The sequence below is a fragment of the Penicillium psychrosexuale genome (genome assembly GCF_028828465.1).
Source record: "Penicillium psychrosexuale strain IBT 29551 chromosome Unknown utg000003l, whole genome shotgun sequence".
Classification (NCBI taxonomy): Eukaryota; Fungi; Ascomycota; class Eurotiomycetes; order Eurotiales; family Aspergillaceae; genus Penicillium; species Penicillium psychrosexuale.
In genome coordinates, this window is record NW_026643188.1 from 1 (window position 1) to 16,909 (window position 16,909).

Here is a 16,909-nt window from a genome sequence, read left to right on the forward strand (position 1 = left end):
ACAGAGCATGGTAATCATAGTCGTACTTAGAATAGGACAGATGCAATAAGTTCCCCATGCACTACTCCGTAGTTAGCGGCTTTTCAGCTTCTAAAACCAAACCTCAAGATTGTGAAAAATTAATCGGGAAAAACAGGTTTCATAGGGATGAAATGCAGGAGGTTGAACATTCATATCAGACATGATCTTCGGTCCACGACTGGCGTGCCATGCATAGTTCTTATTAACCCTTCTTTAGTTCGCAGATCGTGCAAGTCTATTTTATAGAGAATCTCTGTGTTTGGGAACCATTAAATCTCGCTTGATCGCCATGCAGATCAGTTGTTCTAAACTTCCCAATAATATCAGCCGCAATCACTCCTACGTCTCCACTATTGGGATATGATCTGTCAACAAGTTTGTTTATGTATGTCGCGAGGCATGGAGATCACAAAGCTATCGGCAACGCGTGCATAGGGGGAACTTTACTGCTTGAAATATTGAATGCTGACCAAGGATATGCCGTTACACCAATCTCGCTTAACGAATCCTATTAGAGATATTCCCGCACAACTGCGTCGTTCGCACAACATTGGACAAATGAGGAATGTGAAGCGTAAATCTTCTCCCATATCTATTCCATACTTTCGTGCCCACTTGTACATCTCCAAAACCGATCGTCATTAAATCGGATTGGCGCTTGGAGTGCGCAATCCCTTGCGTTTACGCCCCATTCTTCCTTGCTTGCCAGCTAGCACTGACATCTCATGGGCCAGGACGCATGACGCCACAGCCTCGGTTGCAGTTTTAATTCCATCTTCGGGACCTAAGGTTAGCCACTTTCACCGACTGGATGAAATGATCGCTCTCTCGGCACAGTAGTTTGTTCCGAATACATAATTTAAAGATTTACCCAGGCCCTGGTAAACAAGTTATGGCGCCAATTCAAACTTGTCGCTGATGCTTCTATCAGAACGCTTCGATAAATTGCCATTTCTCATATATGGTAGACTCGTTCTATCGCATCCTGACAACTTTGAGATCTGTTCAGGGAGAAGGTCGCTCTATCCGTCAAGATGGGTAACGAGTCGCCCACCTGAACCAGCTTTTTCCAGAAGCCATAGTCTTCTGGTCTATAGGGCTTGTTATTTATGTCGGGAGAGTGTTAGTTCAGACGCATGTCCGGAATTAGAGCAATTGCTAACTGCAGCGAAGTGTGGTCAGCATAATTGCCAACTAGTGGATCACATAAACGGTTGTTTGGTAAGACTGCTGGGCATCTATTTGTTTTAAACTCGGCTAATAAGTAACTCCAGTGGACGACTATGTGATGGCATAAATATTTGTAAGTGTTACTACCGCCGATTATGATGGTCACTTCTTTCGACTTCACCCGACGGCTCCTCAAAAGGCAATATATACCCACTGCTAGTACTGATTCAAATATCGGCCCGCTTACGCAACGGAACCTCATGACCCCTAAGGACTACGATATGGTGCTAGCAGACCCAAAGCAAGTCAGCGATCGGATCTTATGGAAGCAAATTATTGTCGTTGGGCTGGAGCTACGCATGTTGATCTCAACCTGGGGCGTCATGACATGCATGTTGATGCTCTTATTGGTGAATCACGCAGAATCTGGAAATCGAACCTCTATATCAAGATCCTTGCCGTTTACGTTGCCGTCGGATTTGTCGTCATAATGGTCACATATTATGCAGTTTACTGCCGGCCGTTCTCACAATACTCGGCCATGCCGGTGGATAAACATGCAGGTGCGACATACCAGTACTAATCGGATAACCCAAGCCGTCTTCAATATTTCCCTCTGATGCCGTCATGTTCGCCATTCCGATTCCCCTCCTTATCAAAGCTCAGCTCAAACGGCGCAGAAAGGTCGTCCTCATCGGTGTGATGAGTCTGGGCTTGTTCACTATCATTGCTGCTATTCTAAACAAAAATTTGCAATTTTACTCTCCTCACAACACAACTTACCAAATCTGGTACATCCGTGAATCTAGCACGGCAATATATGTCGCTAACCTTCATGTGCTGGGTGGCTACTCCTGCGCAAGTACTTAAGTGTCAAGGCATTCCAGTACAACAGCAACGGAGCCCAGAAACCTGGGAAGCCCGGCAACCAGACAATGATAGTAGCGGCTGCTACTCCCAACAACTCACAGTCCCATCCTTCATCCGATCTCTTCTCGCTCATGGAAGTTACCTTCTTCATCGAGGAAATAAAAACACAACTCCCGGCAAGTACAGCGGTGCCAAGGGCCCGAGTACCGAACCCATTATTAGGTCCAATACCGAGTTTATGTAACGATATGCATCGTGTCGAAGCTGTCCCTCTCGAGAACGGGATGACAAAGTCACATACTCGAACTGACACTTCGATAACCCAAGACTCACGCAACTCGCTTGAGAAACAATGTGATTTTGAATTGTACCAAAAGCAGCATGCACGCTCGCTTTGTTGACATCATAAATGTTTTTGCCTGTTCAAAATTGTTGTTGATTGCTTGTACGTTTTAGCACAACGCCTTGGTAATTTATATTTGAATCAAACAAATATTTCTTGCTCATACTCCCTACGTAAGTAGAAATGATAGAATCCACCCTGGATCTGACAGCCTCAACCATGGTTTGCGCTGATCTTCTGGAGAGAATTGGGTGAAGATGAATTAAGTGGGGATTCATATCGGCCGCGTTTATGGCCTTCGTAATTGCTCGATGGGATCAGTAGTCTCTTTATTAGTCACTTCAGAAGTATTTTTGGTAGTCTTTCAAGAGCCTTGTATAGGTAGACCGTAGAAAAAGGATGCGACTAATGGAATTCAGTAAAGGATTATCATTGTAAACTATGGACCTCAGAATTACTGTATCCGGTTAAGGTTTTGCCTTTTTAGGCTTAGGTTCCCAATACGCCGTCATGTAACCCACCTTCAATGCCGACATAAAAGACCCGTCTTCGCTGCTCTTCCTCCCTCTCTCACTTTTTCATTCTTCCTACCCTCTACTTTGCACTCTCGCTACCCCCTCTCTTTTACTCTGCCCCCACCGACTGGTGATCTGAGTCCTGAACGCCTCGGAGTTGTCCTCCACGTGTTTGACGACCCAGTCCTGATCGAGACGTGTCGTAGGTTCCCCGTCCTCCCCTTTGTCCTCGTCGAACCTGCTACACGGACTTGGTCTTCCGCCCGTGGCGCTTGCGCATGAGACACAGAGCCGGATCGCGTTGCTGTACATGTCGTCGTTGAAGATCGTGGTGAAGACTAACTTGGAGCTGTAGTCACGTTCGTGTGCAACAACGCGATCCGGCTCTGTGTCTCAAGCGCAAGCGCCACGGGGGGAAGACCAAGTCCGTGTAGCAGGTTCGACGAGGCTATTGAAGGCGGGGAGACCTACGACGACATCTACGATCGGGACTGGGGCCGTCAAACACGTAGAGGACAACTCCGAGGCGTTCAGACTCAGATCACCCTCGCCTTCTGCTCGTCCAGCGACCCTCAAGAAGAACAAGGGGGTTCAGCCTGACATCCGGAAGATTGCTGGAGCAACCGAGGAAGCCACCGACGGCCTCCTGGGCACCTTCATCTTTGCGGGCCTTACTGCGCATTTGCTTTCAGCCCGACGCACTGCCCCTTTCATTTTTACCGGAGATGCTGCCTGATAAGAACTTTAGTCGCTAGAGATATACCAAGCCATTTGGAGTCTAGCAGCCTAATGCCAATTACTTGGGTTTAGTGATTGCAAACCGAAGGCAGAGGACCTGACATCAGGGACCCAACGGGCCTTAAGACCGGGGTCTCAAGACCTGGCAGGCCACCCGACTTCCAACTGGCCCTCAACGGTTTCAGAACTCGTACAGTCGCAACCCCTAGCGTCAGAGACAGCTGATATCTTTTGAGGCTAAGAAACAGACGCTACAGTTCTTTATCAAAATCTAGCTCTTCTTTATCCGCTTGGAGCATCTCAGCCACCTGGACCACTTTTTTCCCCGAGTTACTTTAAGGTCCTCCCCAAGTCTCATAAGAACAGTATTCGAGCCATCTTCTATTGCGGCTCGACTAACCTAGATGGCTCGGACCCATGATCCAGGTAACGAAGGGGCTCTCAGTTAGCCAATCTTTTCAGCCCCTACTGTATATACATCTACTTTGGCACGCCCTCGTTTAACAAACGTTCGGTCACACCCCACTGCCCGCCGATTTTCCCCACGTTGGATATTACGTTAAACCCGCGCGTTAATGGTGAATAAATACTTTCCTCTCCTACGATTTTATCATTTAATTGCGTGTCAGATCGGTCTCGTTCTACTTTGAATTGATAATGCATTTGTCCGACTTTCAAATTTCCTACGGATTTCAAAGTTCGAAATGAAAGGCAAGTTCGTTTTAAAATATTGAACATATATTTTTTGAAAAACTAGGGAACCTGATGAAAAGGCACATGAATATAGTAAAATGTGCAGGGGTTTTCGGCTTTCCTTGGCTCGCAATTAGTATGTCTCCAACTATGGCTCAGATGAAAGACGACTGACCCATCAAGAACCTCTACTATCCAGCCCCCTAATACTAGTGACAGACAAAGATCTGTAGCAGGTTGATAAAGATACACCCACAATAACCTAAACAACCGTAAGACCACAGCGAAAACTTTAACTTCCTGAAGGGAAACCTTTACAAATCGAGGGCCTTATTGTCCCATTCTTGGTCAGAGATTGTACGCCAATCATTATCTGAATACAGTAGTTACTTCAACGAATCTATTGCACAATAAGTTTGAGTTGTGTAGTTATGATTCTCCAGACGCAGTTTTTTTCTCCATCCGACCTACTCGGAACTCGGATCAGGTCTATCGTGGGAAACACTACGATCTTTGGCACATCTAGATATTCCTACGAATAGAGTGATCCACCATCGTGCGAACGACCAGATTCTCGATCCCACATGATCTTCATCTTGCTCGGTTGCTGAGCAGACAGACACTTTGGCTGTGTTTCCACACAACTTGTTCCCAATGTGTACACCCTAGTCAGGTGCTTCGGGAAACCTCATGTCACCACCTACGTCTCTTTGATAGTTTCTCGAACCCGTGAGACTGTAATGTATTCCGTAACCTGATAAATAGACCTTTTGAGCCAATTTGTGATGGCTCTTTGACTATCAGTAAGGTACGTTCCTTCCTGCTGAATGACATCAATTTGTTTTTTAATTTCAATGCGACAATTTGAGGTCCTTAAATGTTCGTGAAGAGACTATGATCGTCCTGTCCCTTCATGATGGTCGCTTCGTCCTTAGTGTCTGTTTGGTGAAGGAGAGGACTCTTCTCAATACTCGCACTTTTCTTACATATATCTTCGTTGGCATATTTGTTAACGTTACTAGAGGTTGGGATAGAGGTATAGGGTGCGAAATGCTTTCCCGATGAGGATGGGCTCTGCCCGTTTGGATAGCGCCGTTGTCAGTCTCGCGATCAGCAGCAGAAAGAGCGAAATCGCCAGAGTCAAAGTATGTCCGTTCCTGCCAATGGTCAGTTAGTATGCGTCATAAGAAACTGTATTTTAAGTACCTTGGACTTTTGAGCAAGTAAGCCTCCACGCGGCAGCTCTCCGTACTTTTTGAGGAGACGGTTCTCGGATTTAGACAATGGCTGAGAGGATCATTAGCGTCGTTAGTTTAGGAAGGGTGGGACCTACTCGGAATCTGGTCCTCCTGATTGCATTCTGAAATATTAGTACTGTATTTTCAGATGATTTACCAAGCCTGCGATGGGGACTGGATCTGAACAGGTATACTCAAGATTATCGGACTTGACGTTCATGACGTAATTGGTCATGTCGCGTGATGCAGGCGATTAGTCAGTTAGACCACAGAGAGCTTTAACTAGTCGTTCAGCTGACGGCCGGGTACAGAGTCAGGCCTTGATCACGAAGATTTACACTCTTTCGCTCTTTCTCGGCGCCTATCCGTGCGTTAGATCGGTCACAGGTTTAGCTCGTTACCAAGGTTGCAGAAGATTCGCAGCAAAACCTGGCGACCGTGGAATAGACCAGTGTCTGGAGAGTTTGGCAAGGTGGTACCGCCTTTCCTTTCTTCGAAGAGCCTTCCGATGGCAGTTTGATCATCAAAAAAGCGCCTTTATTCTTATTTGATACAGCTGGGTACTTGACTAACATGATATTGGTCTTGCATCGAACAGGCCTCCTATTGTAAACGACTATTAAAAAGGAAAAGTTTTTTACGACATTCCGTTGCGAGCATGCGATGACGTCATTTGGCACTCCAATCCGAGTGATAGCCTGGTTACCGTCAAAGGAATAATTTGTAATCTGAGCCTCTCATTCTTTCATTCAACGAAAAGCCAACGCCAATTAAACAAGCCCGACAAAATGACTACGAATTATATTGTAACTGAACTTCCCTTCATCCCCTACGATCCCCACTAACAAAGACAGGTAACCTTTCAAGACTCGGCCACCACTGAGCAGATCAATACCTATATCCAACAGATCAACGGAGACGGTGGAACTGTAATCAACAGATTTCCAGACATGATCGCTAGAGGTTTCACGTATGTGATCCGTCTGCTCTAACGCTTCATCGGATGTTCTACTGATTTGCGCTCCAGTGCCTGTATAACAGATTCAATCCTCCGAAAGCTTCAGTCAGACCCTCTGATTGATCGTATCACAGCTGATAGCTCCTAAGCTCGGCGTTGGCTCGCCTAGCATCCTTTGCGTCGAATTCCCTGGATTCTTTAAAAACAACGATATGATTCATGGTTACTTGGTCACATTGACCACTGTGTTCGCTGCCTGTGTATATGTAGGGGAAAGTGATCTCTCGCTGTCACCCCTTACAATCACAGGAATTGAACCAGAAGTCGTTGCCCTTATGGATCAGGGCTGCTCCGAACCACTGACAATTTTGACTGGGAATCGCGGTTTCAATATACTAAAGAGACCAAGAAGTCATCCCAACGTCAACGAACGCTAGAGCAATGGACAAATGTATGTAATAAAGGGACGCTGCGCGATCAGGTGTAGAGCTGCCATTTTTGCTAGTGGCGTCAACGTCGTATTTGGACCAGACAGGACACTACCTTCAATTTCAGTCGTCGATGAACCATGATACATCTTTGAATGGACTGGTTTCGTAAAGAACAAATCCACTCCTGACGCCAATGCCTCCAACTAGCGGACCTGATTAAGAGTTGAAGGACGAGTCAACCAATTATTAGTCAACCGACATGAAGACCTAGGTCGGTATGCTATCATGCATAAAGTACAACCGAGCGACCGAACCAAATAGCATAGACAAGGCAAAATACTGTCTTCTTACCATATGCGCGTAGCCTTTAGTGGAGTCACATTATATTGATGGGTTCCCGAGCATATCAATCTGCATTGATTTGGATCTTCAGCATCTGGAAATGTGTCAATTTACTATCGCTCACGCAGCCCTCCGCGAGTTCATGCAAAATTACCCTGGTTCAATCAGCTTTATTGGGTGTCACGAGGTTCGTTTGATTGTTTCAAACTCGGGGTTTCGGATGCACCTGGAAAACTTGCCGATGGGCTCCTGCTTGACTAAGATCCCTTTCCCTCTAATCAGACCAAGCGGCAACCCGTGCTAAGCACCCAACCAACCCCGTCGTGATTGACCCGAGAGTGGGCTAGGAGACGTTCAACCGCCTTGTCATGCATGCCATGGATCCCCTATGTATTCTTGAATGAGTGACCGTTTCCATTCTGGTCCGGGGTTTAGCAATGTTGGCGTGTAAGCTGCTGGGCCAGGGGAATCCCAGGGATGCAAAATTAGAAAACAAAAATAAAATGCACCGACCGGGGTTCGAACCCGGGCTGTTGCTTGATTCCAGATATCGCTCTTTAGGAGCATGGGAAAGCAAAGTCGTTCCACTCGACCACCGGAGCCTTCTAATGATACTTATGTCGGGACTCATATTCATCCGATTCTATCGGGGCAAGACTAGAAGAAGCTAGTATGAAGGAAGAGGAAGAGAGGATGGGGTCGACATAAACATGAATCTTTTTTTTTTGTTTTATGTCAAGAACTAGGGTTACAATACCTAGTAGATACAGGGTATTCAGGTGACCTAGCCTTTCACTGAGCGCTCAACCACCTATACTAAGGGTATATGACAGACCCTTGGGACAGGATTCCTCCTGTGATTTCTGCGAGGGCTTCCAGGGGTCTCAGCAACTACAGGAGGGTGTCTTTCCCATCAGAAATTAGATGAAAGAATGTAAGATCTAATGGAATTCAATTGAACTGTCTCAAGGGTGGTTGATCATCTAAGACTACGGAGGGGATGAGCGAGATCACTTTCCCAATAGGAAAACAGGTTTTTCCTGTGATCAAGCGGCAGCCCAGGTTCGAATCCCGGTCGGTGCATTTATTTTATTTTATTCTAATCTTAAGCCCTTGCTAGAACTTGAAGTTAGGATAGAACTTTGGCAGACAAGATAAAATCGAGTTGAATTTTTGATACTTTACCTATACCGAGAATCATGGAAGGAGGGATACTTCTAGGCGGCAGGCACCCCGGAAAGGCGATATTTAGGCTGTCTATAAAAGATGCAGCCTACCTGGTATATATTAACCTAATTCATCAATACATGTATCCTTTGGGCTCTTACTTAAAGGCCAAAAAGCCGAAAGAGAAAGAGTAGTCCAATTTCTTAGATCAAAACCCGGGGATGGATGGACAAAATAATTATGTCAGCGCTTATCTGAACCCGGGGCTTATCGGTGACGTCGTGCTGTCAACAGGAACATCAACTCTAACTCCCAACATCCGTTGAACAAAGCAAATATGTCTGATCAAATTCCTCCGCAACTGCTGACCCAGAAACCGTTGAAACCTCCCTTCCTTCAAACGCTGAAGATCGGAAAGCCGCCGCCGCTCTCTCCTCCTCAACACAAATGAGATCGCAACGGAGGGTGCCTCTGCCGGAGCACCGCTTAGCGCAAACCAAGAAGCTCTGGGAAGGGCCATGAGTCGGCTCGAAATAGCTGCTGGACAGGGCTCTGGCAACAACAAGGCGGCTGAGGGACCGAAGACTGATGGACTGAAAAAGAAGACAGTTAAGGTCGCTCCAGCTGATGTTACACTGCTAGTATGTTTACCATGTCTATGGCCTCGGTGCTCGTCTTTGTGCAGCCTTATTGATATATCTAGGCTGAACAGCTCGATTTAAATAAGACCAAGGCCACGGAGTTGCTCAAGGCTTATGATGGGGATGCCACCGAGGCAATGAAGGCATTCATTGCCCCATCTGTTCAGGCGTGTTGACTCAAACTATTTACTGCTTTTGGCACAATTTAATGGATCGAGTCGGAATGAATCAGGTAGGAACGAAACTTCGTTTCTACATATCAAGACTCGCTCTTTATGCTAGGGGTCTGGTTGTCACAAAGGCATGTAGACAATGGTTATCAACAGGTTGAAGAAAATCACTCCTCGTCTTCCTCTATCTCATCTTTCTTGTGTTCGATTCCCTTGCCCTCGTAAATGCTCCACAGCATAGCCCAACCAAGCAAAGACTCAACAGCCAGTGCCCACCAGACAGCCCCAATCATGTTATTCTCGAGGCCCAGGCCCAGCCCCCAACCACCCAGGAAAGGACCCATGGTCCGACCCGCACTAGCAATACTCTGTGCCACTCCATGGACTGTGCCTAGGATAGATGGATCCGTGACACAGTTGTTTACCAGGATGATAGCAGCGGGCAGGATAAATGTCCGCGAGATGACCTGTAAGCTAATGACAAACGTGAAAGAGGGCCAAATAATCCATGGTATGCGTGGAAGAACCACAAGGAAGGGCATCAGCACGTATGCAATGGGCGAAAAAGGAAGGAACGTTCGGAATGATGTCAGTGTTCCCAGCTTTGTCTGTATCATCGGGTATAGGAAGATCTGGAGTGGCAGGCCGATGGAAACCAATGATAGCAGTAGCAAGCCCAACTCGAGATGATGGAAGACCTAGTCCACCGCCGAAATGGAAAAGACCTTGCCGGAGTTCTCTGGGGCACGGGGTGCGGGCAAAAATACAAATGTCATAGAGTTGAAGGCGCTTGTGTGGAAGGCGAGCAGGAAGTGAGCCACCAAAGTCAGGACAATGTTGCGTGTCCAGATCTGGCAGAACCCTATTTTCTTATGCGGCCGTGGATGCACGCGAGAGCGAGCTGGACTTGATGGCGTAGACCAAGCACCGAGGCTGCCGTCCGTGTAAACGGAGTCATCGTCGCTGGAGCGTGTAAGTGGACGATAGTGCCGGGGTCGCCGGGTCCAAGCTCTTGTAAGCCGCTTGCCCAATTTACGACCCCAGTCTTTTCTATAACGTGCAATTTCATGGGTCTGGACGGTTTCGCTGTTAGTGACTATATGAGTGTGGACGGGGATTGACCTCACCTCATCGAGCCCAAGAAACACTGCGAGAAATGACGTAAATATGAAGATTGCGCTCAAAAGATTCGGCAATGCATAGGGCCAATGCTGCATCCACCAGACACCGTCTTTGCCCCCGATAGTAGAACCCGGGCCGAAAAATTGGGGAAAGCTGTTGATAGGATCGGCCAAAGTGCCTCCCAAGATTGGACCTATGATTACACCAATGTTGAAGCACATGGGTAGGAGCAAAAACGCGCGGGATTGATATCTAAACAGTTAGCTCAAGGCAGGTTGGCACATTGTGTGAACATATCAACTTACTTCTTCTCAGCGATGATCTCTGCAATCAGCGTCCGCATCACTCCCACGTTGCTGTTCAATACCCCACCTAGTGTCCGAAAGACCATGGCCGTCGCAAAAGATCGAGAGAAGCCAAAGCCTATACAAGACAGACAGGTGCCCATCAATCCGATCAACAGCACTCTCTTCCGTCCCATCCATTCAGCATCGGCAAGACGGCCCCACCAGACAGCGGTGATAAATTGCGCGGCTGTAAAGCAACCCTGGAGCATACCCGCCTGGGCGGAGATCTTCGAGTCTGGCAGAGATGGATCAAACGATTTGAGCTGATAAAACAGATATGCCTGCAGAGAGGTCTGCGTTAACGGCTCTGACAGTCGCGCCAAGGTCAAGATTGCCAACTGGCCCTTCTTCGGTAGTGAGCTCCAAGTCACTGGTTTCTCTTCGTCCTCCTCGACCGGCCCGAGCACGGCGTCATGATCATTATCTTCATCAATTGAGGAAAATCGCCGACGACTTGTTATCAGCGGCGCGGACTCCAATCTCCTCGGCTGGGGATTTTCGAAAATTGCGGTGTCATCGCTCTCAAGATCGGAGTCGCTTTCTGTACCCGACAAGTCTGCATGATGACCAGTCAAGTCGGAAGCGTCCTGGGAGACAGGATGGACATATTCTCGGCCCTCGTGGCGGTCTTGGCCATGGTTCTGGATTTGCGGAGAAGTCCCCATCAACGGAGATCCCGGTTCGGGAAGCTGTCACGCGAGCGCGCCTGGGGTAGATACCGATCGGATGTATGACACACTGTTGTGCGTGATTCTACCTTGGCACTTTATCTCCGTACGTAAAGCAGTCTGTAACTCTTGTAGAAAAGAAAAGTTGGGGTGAAAAAGGAGCTATGACACAATTTCACCCCACATTTGCGTGGGGTCAATGCGATGAAGATGTTGCCGAGTTAACCGCCTGGCCAACAATGGACTCGAGATATGAGACCGTAAATACTCCAGGCACGAGTTTAGTACCGCCAGTGTGCCAATTTAGATTCTACATATAGTATTCATAGTTTGTAATATGAGTGAGTGAACTGGGGTATTGAACCTTCAAGATTGGAACTAGCACGAACTAGTCTAGATTCCTCAAATAGACAAATTTCGAGCACGATCCCAATCAGCCTACTAGCTGTCGGACCTGCTCGGACGATTTCGTGCGTATATATCAGTGCTGATGGTGTCGATGGTATGAATAAAATGTGTCGGATCCAGGTCGCCAGTGAGAAAGAAGGAAGTGTGAGCGGTAAATTGATACGAAGGAAATAATACACCCCAACTTTTGCCTGAGATGAGTAGCAAATAGACAAATGGAATAAACAAGGGCCTTTGTGTACTTTTATCACTTTGACTTGGGATCCGATTAGTCGTGGTTCAGACAATCAAGCCTTTGTCGTGTCCTCGACTTTCCAAGTGGCCCCATGAAAGGCATTCATAACATACATCGTTAACTCTCGACATATTCGATCAAGTCCGTTCGATTGTACTTTCACTACACTCACCACCGCGTCGAGTTATCCTCTCAGTGCAGCTCTCATCTAATCGTCAATCGGCTATGGTCACATCCTTACTTCACTGTCTCTTTCGATCTCTTGTGTTATTTTTAGAGTATCACTTCACTAACAACTATATAGCCTAGCACAGGTCTACTAACAGACTTTCACGATGCCCTCAGCTACGGGAAACTCCTCTTCCGATGGCGTGTCCATCTGGGAACAGGCCTATCACGACGCATGGCGACACTTCCAAGCCTCCATAATGGAGGTCGTTGACCGGCTAAGCTGGCAAGACCCGTCTTCCGAAGATCGCCAAACCACAATCGAGAAGCTAGGCCGACTTACAATTGAGGTGGACAATATCCGAAGCACGGGACAAGCCATGTTTGAGCATGTCCCAGGCTGCCAGACAGTGCGAAACGAGCCTCTTACGCACTTCGTCGATGAATTCATACGGGACTGTCATAGGCTCCATTTCAAGCTGAATATGCTCGCGTGGAGACTTATGAATCGCCCGAACAGTGACAAGACAGTTTACAATCGCCTTCTCAGGCTACTGGATTACATCAAGGATCGGGTTCCAGAGTGAACCATAAATTGGGGTTTGTCGGGTTGCTTTACTCTTTATCGGTATTGATTTTGAAGATTCTAACCTGGACTATCATGAACAGTCCGCAAAGAGAATTGCCGTACGCTTTTTATGATGTTATTTGGTGGACTTGTTGACTGGCCTGGTTCTTTATTCCCGTGGACTGCATCACTACCTGTACTGATTGGATATGCTAACAGCTGAGCTTATACACAGTCCGAACCCCGAACAAGCGATTTACCATACCTTTTACGAGTGACAATTGAAATTGGATAACGACAGCGAGAGACACCGGCTGTGTTTTCGGTTCTTTCTTTTTGTAAAATATCAAGTTAGGGATCAATCTTCTTGTTTGCGATAGTGCCTTATAATGATCGATTAGCAGCATGATCAATTGATCAGTCTATATCACGTAGTACTTATGTGGGCTATAATTTATCTACATTTAAGAAGACTATTGAAAAGACCATTGAAATTACTGAAATGACAAAGCTGCATAAGCGGCCTAATATTCTTGTTTATATATAATGAAAAGGTTATTATATACACAGATTATGCACAAGAAGTCAGAGTTTATTATCAACAGCCAGGCAGGCAAATGAATAATTATGCAATGCTCTACAGGGCAAGAGCCAGAGCCAAAACACCAGCCATACCAGCAACTCCCATGGCAATGCCCCCAGTAGGAGCAGGGGCGCCACCAGTAGACTGCGAAGAAGAGGGAGAAGATGATGTAGAGCTGGAGTCGGAGCTGGAGTCGGAGCTGGAGCTCGAGACAGAGCTCGAGTCAGAGCTGGATGCGGAGCTGGTGCTAGAGATGAAGGTGGAGTCCGAGGCAGTGGTGGAAGCCGAAGTGGTCACGGCGGCATTGGAGGTCTGGTGGGAAGGAGTGGTGGAGCCAGTCTCGATGGCGCTGCTATCAGCAGTCTCGGTCTGAGTACCGGTTGCCGATGCGGTTGCCGGGACACCAGCGAGCTGGTCGTCAAAGTTGGAAGTGGCCCAGGCCTTGACGCTGCTAGGCAACGCGTTGTACCAAGCTGGGTAGGTGCCAGCGGCAGCTTCACTGATGATCACGCTGCGGGAGGCCGGGTCAATAATTTCGTCGTACCATGAGGCCGGGATGGCTGTTGCCAGAACACTCATGATGGAGCTGGGCACATCCGCGATATCGTAGGTCTCATCGTTGTCGGCAGTCTCGGTGCCTGAGGATGTAGAAGTAGGATCCGCAGGGGCGGCCAGGGCCGTGGCGGCGAGGAAAAGAGTGGTAAGGACCTTGTACTGCATTTTCAAACGAGTGTGGGAGTATAGGAACAATATTTGCTGAATAGAAGAAAGAAAAAACAAGCTGACGGAGGGCTTAATAAATATCTTCTGAGCCAGGCGAAACCAGGCCCCTTCATCTATTAGGGCCGCGCTAGTACTAAACTAGCCAAACCTAAACCACCGACGCTAACCGAAAATGGCCACGAAAGGCTTAGTCGCGAGACTTGACCAATCACAGTGCGCAGGTCCCGTGTGGTCGCCTGATTAGACCCGATTTCGACACGAGAGTTGCCTACGTTCTTCTTCGTTATTCGCCAACGATTGGGCTAATTTCCCATATCCGCCAGCATTTGCTCTGCATTGCCCCTTTTATTGTTTCCGTGGTCCGTCTTTTCTGTTCCAAATTTAGCTCCAGGGTCGGCTTTGGCCAAATCTGGGGTAGTGAAATTTCTATATCGACAAAACTCTGTCGCCCCAAACGGCATATCGTCTACACTCGATGCACTATATATAATAAAGTTCGAGAACAGCACTCATCCACTTCATCAAAGATTCCGTTAAACTCATTCAATTCTAAGTAAGTACAGAACTTATTATATAGGACATGATGCCTTCCCTATGATTGTACATGCTAAGGTTACTACTAACTAGCTTGAGGAATGAATGTCATTAGCCTGCTACATAGTGAGAGTTCAATGTGAATTGTAGTTAGTCAATAGTATTCCCCTGTTTTTGACTGAAGCTGTACTGAACTCCTAGTAGCAGTTACTGTCACACGATGCGGGATAAATATTCTGCCTTGGATATCAGGCATCAAGGTGAGTCATCCGAGTCCGTGAATAAGCGTATCACGTACACACACCACTGTTTAGTCAACTAGTTAGCTTTCTTTTGTTGCCGTCCTTGATATATTTTCCCTCATCAGTCCTTTGTTGCTATTTCTAAGAAGTTATCAATATTCTACTGCCTATTCCAACTCATTACTCATTGCATTTGCTTGTTACTGCTGGTCAAACTGAAGAAATTTGACCCCCCCACCTTTCCAGATTGCCCTCACCATGGCCGAATGGAGCCCTAGTTGTATGAGCAAAAATCTGTAAATCTGTCTCACATTTGATCCAATATCACTGACTATGTCTAGCTTGGACACAAAAGCCCATCAAGCAAGATGTCATCTACGAGGATGCTCAAGGGTTGCAAGACTCATTGCAGAAACTACAGAAGCTTCCTCCACTTGTGACCACACAAGAAGTATGTCTTTCCTTCAGACTGGATCTTAGCTATTATACTGACCTGGTTTGCAGATCATCAATCTCAAGAAGAACCTACGAAATGTCGCTTTGGGCAAAGCATTCGTTCTACAGGGTGGTATGTCGCACAAGAAAAGGATATCCCCAAAACAAGCACTAAGCATTCTGTCTAGGTGACTGTGCCGAGCTCTTCGACTATTGCAGCCAAGAAATGATCGAAGCCAAAGTGAAGCTCTTGTTGCAAATGAGTTTGGTTCTCATCTGGGGTATGTCAGACCCCCACAAAAAGCAAAGAAAACATGGCAACTAATCCACCAATAGGCGCCAATAAGCCCGTCATCCGTATTGCCCGGATTGCAGGCCAGTTTGCAAAGTATGTTTTTCATTCATTAATCCATGACCACAAAATTAATAACAAAACTAGGCCACGCTCAAGTCCAATAGAGGTCATCAACGGAGTGGAAATGCCCTCGTTCCGCGGTGACAATATCAATGGCTTCGCAGCAGACCCTGTATCCCGCCAACCAGACCCATCGCGTCTAGTCTCAGCCTACTTCCACTCCGCGGCGACTCTGAACTATCTCCGAGCCTCCCTGTCCTCAGGCCTGGCAGACCTGCACTCCCCACTAGACTGGGGCCTGGGCCATGTAATCACGCCCTCAATCAAAGAGCAATACGCCAAAACCGTACGTGCAGTAAAGGATGCCTTGCGCTTCATGCACACGGTAGGAATCGACAAAGACCGCGGCTTCGAGACAGCCGACATCTTCACCAGCCACGAAGGCCTCTCCCTAGAATACGAGCAGAGCCTAACCCGACTCCTCCGCCACCCAGCGCGCCCAGGAAGCACCACCACGGCTCCCGAAACAGGCTATTACGCAACATCCGGCCACTTCCTCTGGATCGGCGACCGGACCCGCCAACTCGGCGGTGCGCATATCGAGTTCTTCCGCGGCATCGCCAATCCTGTCGGAATCAAGATCGGGCCCAGCATGGCGGCAGATGAGCTGGTGCAGCTGCTGGATGTCGTGAACCCGGATCGTGAAGTCGGGAAGGTGACTCTGATCTCGCGATACGGCGCTGGGAAAATCGCCACTTTCCTCCCTGGTCATATTGCCGCTGTGCAGGCCTCCGGTCATATCCCTGTCTGGCAGTGTGACCCTATGCATGGCAATACGCAGAGCACACCATCTGGTGTGAAGACCCGCCACTTCACGGATATCTTGTCTGAGTTGAAGCAGGCGTTGGAGATCCACCGCGCTGCAGGGTCGTTCCTTGGTGGTATGCATCTAGAACTTACCGGAGAGGCTGTTACCGAGTGTGTGGGTGGTGCTGGTGGGCTGACGGAGGATGGACTTGGGGAGCGGTATACGACATTCTGTGATCCACGCTTGAACGAGAAGCAGGCTTTGGAGCTGGCTTTCTTGGTTGCTGGATTCTATCGTGAAGAGTCTGAGGAGTGATATCATCTATTTGGATTGACACGAGATATCTGAATGTTGAAGCGGGACAGCGAAAATATTTCGGGCATTATCATCGAGTTTCTGAATCAAAAGTCATGTAT

At 47.6% G+C, this 16,909-nt stretch overlaps 7 protein-coding genes across 7 annotated transcripts; 4 read left to right on the forward strand and 3 right to left on the reverse strand.

The window, feature by feature from the left end:
- Positions 1-1,818: 1,818 nt before the first annotated feature.
- On the forward strand, positions 1,819-3,655 carry N7518_003902 (uncharacterized protein; the record flags this gene model as incomplete). The annotated part of the gene is made up of 3 exons (XM_057184829.1): positions 1,819-1,982; positions 2,063-2,249; positions 3,275-3,655. 3 exons carry the CDS (start codon positions 1,819-1,821, stop codon positions 3,653-3,655), a joined length of 732 nt encoding a protein of 243 aa, XP_057041599.1.
- Positions 3,656-8,905: 5,250 nt separating this feature from the next.
- N7518_003903 (uncharacterized protein) lies at positions 8,906-9,303 on the forward strand (the record flags this gene model as incomplete). Its single annotated transcript, XM_057184830.1, has 2 exons — positions 8,906-9,127; positions 9,190-9,303. Coding segments are annotated over 2 exons (336 nt in total), but the record flags the coding sequence as incomplete, so codon positions are not given.
- A 161-nt stretch (positions 9,304-9,464) lies between these two features.
- On the reverse strand, positions 9,465-9,914 carry N7518_003904 (uncharacterized protein; the record flags this gene model as incomplete). Its single annotated transcript, XM_057184831.1, has 1 exon — positions 9,465-9,914. One exon carries the CDS (start codon positions 9,912-9,914, stop codon positions 9,465-9,467), a length of 450 nt encoding a protein of 149 aa, XP_057041601.1.
- Positions 9,915-9,995: 81 nt separating this feature from the next.
- Positions 9,996-11,431, reverse strand: N7518_003905 (uncharacterized protein; the record flags this gene model as incomplete). Its single annotated transcript, XM_057184832.1, has 2 exons — positions 9,996-10,671; positions 10,725-11,431. The coding sequence occupies 2 exons, from the start codon at positions 11,429-11,431 to the stop codon at positions 9,996-9,998; spliced, it is 1,383 nt and encodes a 460-aa protein (XP_057041602.1).
- Positions 11,432-12,412: 981 nt separating this feature from the next.
- Positions 12,413-12,832, forward strand: N7518_003906 (uncharacterized protein; the record flags this gene model as incomplete). Its single annotated transcript, XM_057184833.1, has 1 exon — positions 12,413-12,832. One exon carries the CDS (start codon positions 12,413-12,415, stop codon positions 12,830-12,832), a length of 420 nt encoding a protein of 139 aa, XP_057041603.1.
- A 618-nt stretch (positions 12,833-13,450) lies between these two features.
- Positions 13,451-14,116, reverse strand: N7518_003907 (uncharacterized protein; the record flags this gene model as incomplete). The annotated part of the gene is made up of 1 exon (XM_057184834.1): positions 13,451-14,116. The coding sequence occupies one exon, from the start codon at positions 14,114-14,116 to the stop codon at positions 13,451-13,453; it is 666 nt and encodes a 221-aa protein (XP_057041604.1).
- Positions 14,117-15,153: 1,037 nt separating this feature from the next.
- Positions 15,154-16,808, forward strand: N7518_003908 (3-deoxy-7-phosphoheptulonate synthase class II; the record flags this gene model as incomplete). The annotated part of the gene is made up of 6 exons (XM_057184835.1): positions 15,154-15,175; positions 15,237-15,346; positions 15,400-15,463; positions 15,519-15,611; positions 15,667-15,718; positions 15,770-16,808. 6 exons carry the CDS (start codon positions 15,154-15,156, stop codon positions 16,806-16,808), a joined length of 1,380 nt encoding a protein of 459 aa, XP_057041605.1.
- Positions 16,809-16,909: the final 101 nt, after the last annotated feature.